The sequence below is a fragment of the Rhynchophorus ferrugineus genome, unplaced genomic scaffold (genome assembly GCF_030347505.1).
Source record: "Rhynchophorus ferrugineus isolate W39M unplaced genomic scaffold, kcgeb_rfMv2 rfM2, whole genome shotgun sequence".
Classification (NCBI taxonomy): Eukaryota; Metazoa; Arthropoda; class Insecta; order Coleoptera; family Curculionidae; genus Rhynchophorus; species Rhynchophorus ferrugineus.
Genome location: NW_027472581.1, coordinates 9,584,684 through 9,590,847, shown reverse-complemented (window position 1 = coordinate 9,590,847; position 6,164 = coordinate 9,584,684). Strand labels below are relative to the sequence as shown.

Here is a 6,164-nt window from a genome sequence, read left to right as displayed (position 1 = left end):
TATTTAGGAACTGGTTTTCAGTATTAATTATTGAAATAGGATTAAAAAACCAATATTATTTGATAAATATTTTGTCAACTATTAGGTTCTTGTGATTGACCTTTTCGATTTTCAAAGTGTTAAGCTTTTTGTTAAAACTTTTTTCATTGAAGTTTCAGCGATTTGACAATAATCTTAAAATATTCCTGTTAATGAAAAAAAAAAAAGGATGCGGTAGTTAAGTAGTTGATAATGATTGACCGAGAAGATACGATATAAATAGTAAGGAGTCATTATTCCATTCCTTCAATTCCAATCGTTTTTGATTTTGATTTTGAATCAAATGTATAAAAGACAAAAATAATTTTAAATCATTTACAATGAAACTGCTATTTTGACCATAATAAAATTCAGTAAATATATCTTTCCTTTTATTTCCCAAAGAAAGTTCTAGAAGGAATACGTTTCATTTATTTCATTTCAATTTATTTATTAGTTGATATGATCGTTACTTACAAATATTGAAATACGATGAAACATGTTTACTTTACTTTTCAGTTTACCTGTTACTCTAAGAAGGCGATGAAGCCGGAAATTACAGCTACCGAAGACACACTGAAGATTTACAACCTGGAAGTTCATTTTAATACGTTTTAGGTACGGCCCTCTAAAAAAATAAATTTTCGCTATAATAAAATTGTATTCCTTTCCATTAACTTCATTTTTAACTTTTAGTTTACGGAAGATGTAGGTGTTTCTATTAACGCTATTTTAAAACATATTATGTGATACTATATCTTATTTTTAGACATGAGTATTGTAACATGAGTAAGACTTTGTATTTTAACTATAAGAATACGTTTTAATTATATGACCGCTACTTTACAAATATTGAAATATGATGAAACATGGATTTATTGTTCCATTCCTTTTTTCACACTGTCAGTTGCCAATTAAAATTGTTTAAAATCATCAATTATCTCCGTCTATTCCTTTCTGAAAATTAATATGGGAAGGAATTCGTACACACTGATAACAGAAAGCATTAGGAATAAAAAAAAACAATCGAATAATGTATTAGTAATTACTATTCCAGTTGACAATATTTTTGATTATAGACTGTTTTGTCTGTTTCCAGTCGGTAGTTCTTTACGCTATAAAAACTTATTAGTTGTTAAATTACTGGTTCTAGGATACTTCTTCAACATGGTAAAAATAAAATCTGAAATTGTATTTAAGTGCTTTGCTTCAAATTTTGTACCAATCTTCATTGAACACATATATCATGAGATATATATCGTATATGTATATACAATCATTTTCAGTTTGTTCTATTTTGAAAAAAAAACACTAATTATAAAAAAGTTATAGAAATATCTTTTTAAATAGCTACTGCTTTGGCAATTAAATTGATGGTGTTACTAATTAAGATTTTTTTAAAGAGTTGTCAGAAGACTCTGTTTATCCTCAATTTTAGCGGTTTATACCTTGGTTAATTTTTATTTTTTGTGATACCTTTTTGAGAATATTATAAATGAGTTATTAAGAGAAAATGTATTCTAGATCAGAAAACCCCTTAAGTTTTTATTATTTCATAATGTATTTTAAGTTGATTCACTTTAAAAGTTTGATTTAAGTTAAGTTTTTTAAGTTGAGTTAAGTTTAAGTTTCTTTATTGATGTTGGAAGACAATCTTTTTTGATATTAAAGACTGATTTTATAGAACTCTAACAATCGTCGAGATATCATTAATCTTTAATTGCATGTCTAGATCTCATTTATGACCTTGAGTTCGAGTACCACGCGATTGTTGTCATTGCTACTGCTACTGTCAATGTCCATTATCGGCGACACCACATTACGTGGCCGTTTATCTTCATATCAGTCACATTTGAAGGTGACGTTTTTCGGGCCCGTGGTAACTGCTGGTGCAGCTACGATGGCGGCCAATCTGGCCGCCACCGGAGGCTCGTTATCCGAAGGTAAACGACCACTCTGCCGCCATCAAGCAAAGTGTCCCCGCACCCCGAACCTCCTGTTGCGTCGGGCGTAATTCCTTCCGCAGAGGATTTTTTTGAACGCGTGCCGAAACTCCGGACTGAATATCGTGTATATGATCGGATTCAGCGTCGAGTTGAAGTAACCCAACCAGAGGAATATCGAGACCATGTACTTCTCGAACAGGTTCGCGTCGATGGGCATTATCACAGCCATGATGAAGAACGGCAACCAGCAGAGCACGAAGGCTCCAGTTATGATGGCCAGCGTCTTGGCGGCTTTGCGTTCTCGCTTGGAGTCCACGCCGTCCCGGGTTTTTCGCTTCACCGGGTGGTACTGGGACTGGTAGGTGACGCAGGAGTCGGTGGTTGTCGGCAGATCGGGTTCCAGCCCGTTGGCCACCGAGGTCTTCTCTGGACTGGAGTTGTTCGACGAGACGTTGGTGAATGCCGTGGTGGTCGTGGTCGCTTCCGAGATGGTTGGGAGTGGTCGTCCGATTACTGTTACTACTGCGGCGGCTATGCCACCTGAAACAGAATAAATTATAATTAAATGTTATATTAGTTATACGTATAATGTATAATTAATGGTATAAATCTGGTAGCAAAGCTGACACTTTACTCTTTCTGCTTTCAGAAGGCTATTCTAAAAAATAAGAAGGCGTAGTGTACCTATGTTTATATTTGATAGAAATAATCAAAAAACTATGCTTCCTATAGAAACAATTTGATTTATATACAAGGAATTTCGGTTTAATTTTTTTCGACAAAGCTATTGTGGAAAGCATATTTATTGGAACATTTTTAACATGACTGATAAAGCAAACTTATAAAATAAACTTACGTGTTAAATATCCTTATTTTGTTAACTGTGTTTTTATTGTTCTTTTTTAGATAAAATGATTTGTTTAAATCTTAAGACATCTCAGATGTTGCGTCCCTGGATGTAGTAGCATCTCAAATAGAATACCCAGCTTTCCTAGGGATCCTGCTCTGTGTCAGAAATTATTTTTAGCAATAAATAATGAAAAACTGATGGGAATCTCTTATGAGGTCTTAAATTAGAGAAAAGGGTTTGTAATGTACATTTTACAGAGGATAACTACCTACTACTTAACAGGGATACGGTTTCCAGTAACTGATTGTTACTTATTAACATTAACTGTGTTTAATCTAACTGATTTGTAAAATATAACAAGCCTCTATTTTAGCTGTGGGATAGAAGAAGGAACAGTCCGGCAGTATGATAGATGTAATTTGACAAAGACAGAGACTTTTTTTACTTTGCTGGTAAAAATCTCTTGACTGTTCTATTTAATTCCCAGATTATGCACAAAACTTAACAAGCAGTCTGTCCAATATCTTAAATCACCAAATGCCTGTATTTTTCATAATTATAAACTGTTGTGAGCATTCTGAATGAGACATAATTAGAAAGATAATAGTTAGGTGTTGATTGTTTTGGTGGATGAGAAAAGTAAACAGAATAGCAAAAAGCAAAATATTTGGCAAAGAAAATATTTAAAAAAACATTTCAAAATCAATAGTCTTCAACATACATATTGTACTGTACTCTATATTTGGCTTGAGTTATATTTAGGATAATGTTCCATATTCTATAGTTTTTTAAATTTTGTATATATTGTATATGTAAATTTAAAAGTATAAGTTTTGTGTTAAATCTATTATATTACATTTTAATGTATTGTTAGTACATTGAACATAATTGCATAATGAATTGAGCATAATTTTGCTTTGACATAATTGTAATGTAAATTTTATATATATTTAAATTAAATGTATTTTTAAGCTTATATTGCATTTTTGTTTATAAAATATTTTAATTTTCCCGCTACTCATATTGTCAGTCGCGTCCCCTGGTGGCAAATAGATGCTAAACTTGTTCACAGGTAATATATGGGAGGTACACTTCTAATTCCTCTGTGTTTTGTGACCGGGAATCATATAGTTTCTTAGAGTCTTGTTGACGTAGTTGATAGCCGAATGTTGTTGTAATCACCGTTATAATACCTTGTATATTATCAAGATAGTGACCATTATAATGTTATGCTTAATATTGGTATTTTATTTACCAAAAAATAATAGTATTTCTTACAATGGTGTGTAAATTCGTTTTAATTGCAATATTTTCTTTTTCATTTTATTACAGTTAAAAAGGGATACAGTACGGCCTGATACGTACGGTAATACGGGGATACGGTACCCGCTGATCGCGCAGCCGTTATTGAGCACGAGGACCCGGCGATTCTATTAATGCGCGAACCTGAGTGAACACACAACTGGATACTGTTGTATGGGGGCAAAAGTTATGACTGTAGCGACGGATGAGGTAGTTTCAGCCTGGAAAAGGGGGGGAGTTTAGCGGTGACGCGGTGCTAAGCTCCCAGCATGTCGAACAGCTCGCGAACAAGCGCGTTTTCAGAAGAAGTTGAGCTGAGTTGTTGTTTGTGGAATGATTGAGATATGAAGTGCTTGATTATTTTTGACAAACCATGGAGCGTTTAATATTCTATTGAGGAGCTTATTTTGAAAAACTTGAAGCCGTTTGACCTAGTTGGGTGTAACAAACTTGAAGTATACATTAGATCCGTAGTGGAGTACGGACCGAATTAACATCTTGTAAAATAAGCATTTGATGGAGATGAGAAGTCTGCTAGAAGGGCAGATCAGAGAAGATAGCAGGTTTGCTATCCCTGAACCTTTCTGGATTGCTTTCTGGATTTGGGAATGCGAACCGAACCACTGATCGAAATGAAGACCTAGGTACGTGACGTTATCCAGCTATGGAATTATTGCGGTGTCGATGTTAAGTTGCGAGACGCGCAGTGCGTAACACTTCTTATGGAAAATGATGGCCTGGGTTTTCAAGTTGTTGATTTGCAATCTCCAGAATTTGAACCACTTGACGGCATGATCGAGCTGCTTCTGTAAACGTTCATTAATTGTAATTCCGAGAGACCGAGAGATAGGACTTGATGAGAGCGGTTAGGTCTTCTGGGAGGCCTAACCGCACGCACTTTGCGATCAAACCGTAGTGTCAGACTTTGTCGAAGGCTTTGGTTAGGTCCAGAAGGACTGCTTCAAGCTTTTTACGTTGGTCAAGAGCATGATGGATGTGTGCGACCAGACGGGTAGCCTGATGGACGGATGAGTGGTGAGTGCGAAAGCCGAATTGTTCATCAGGAATGATGTTGTTTTTCTTTGTGAAATAGTTGAGAGCGTAGAGTATTGCCCTCTTGGCAAGTTTCGAAATGGCTCTGGGAAGGCTGATAGGCCTGTAGTCAGATGGAGATGATTTTGCTCCTTTCTTGGGGATAACCGCTATAGGTGCGGGTTTCCAAGACTCCGGGAAATGTTGCAGCCTCATGATGGAGTTAATGATGTTTCCCAGTTCTATGAGTTGCTTATGCGGGAGCTTTTTTAACTGGGTAATCGATAGTCCATCGAAACTTGGAGATTTTTTGGTTTCAAGTTTGTCGATCAAAGTCTGTAGAGACGTTGGAGAGACGAAATGGTTGAGAAGAAAGGCTGGTGTTACTGGTCTTTTGATGGAGTTGGATTCGTTGATGACAGTGTCATTGTCTTTGGCTTTAGTGTTCTCTGATAGTGGACTCTGAGCAGGACGGCATCTGCAACCGGCGAAGTTTTCGAGGGGGGGGGGGAAGGGGATGGTGCTCGGCAATACGAGCTGGAATGAACGAAAAGCTGGCAGTTGAAGCACTGAACTGGCTAGCCGTTTTCCCTCTGGACGTCGACCTTCATTGTGATGACGCCGAGTTTGGTCATATATATGATCTGTCGCTCTTCGCGAGGAACAACTACCTGAACAATTGGTAGTTCTATCCCTGATTTTAATTTCCATCTTTGTACAAATTTGGGATGGAAGCCTTGATCACAGAGAAGTTCATGTACCTCGTCAATGCAGAGTGATTTTGGGATGTTTTTTTATTATTACCCGGAATGCTCTCTCCTCCGGATGACAGAAGGAATGGTAAGAGTAATTCCTTTCCTCGAGCAGGGTAGTGAGTTTCCGGTAATCGTCACTAGTGGCGATGAATAAGAAAATGCCCTCTTTTTTGTTTCAGGTTATAATATCAGTTGATTGTGCCTTAGTGATTCTAATGAGGTTCACTATAGGCGGATTTTTTTCCTTTGGAGGACTAAAAT

The 6,164-nt window shown here is 36.3% G+C and overlaps 1 protein-coding gene across 1 annotated transcript in view; it reads right to left on the bottom strand.

Annotated features, from left to right (window-relative positions):
* Window positions 1-1,784: 1,784 nt before the first annotated feature.
* The window catches only part of LOC143190791 (5-hydroxytryptamine receptor), a 111,840-nt gene continuing 107,460 nt past the window's right edge, over window positions 1,785-6,164 (bottom strand). Inside the window, exon 5 of the mRNA XM_076395360.1 lies at window positions 1,785-2,504. Within this exon, the coding sequence (XP_076251475.1) occupies window positions 1,984-2,504 (521 nt within the window). The 3' untranslated portion in view covers window positions 1,785-1,983. The remainder of the gene's footprint in view (window positions 2,505-6,164) is intronic.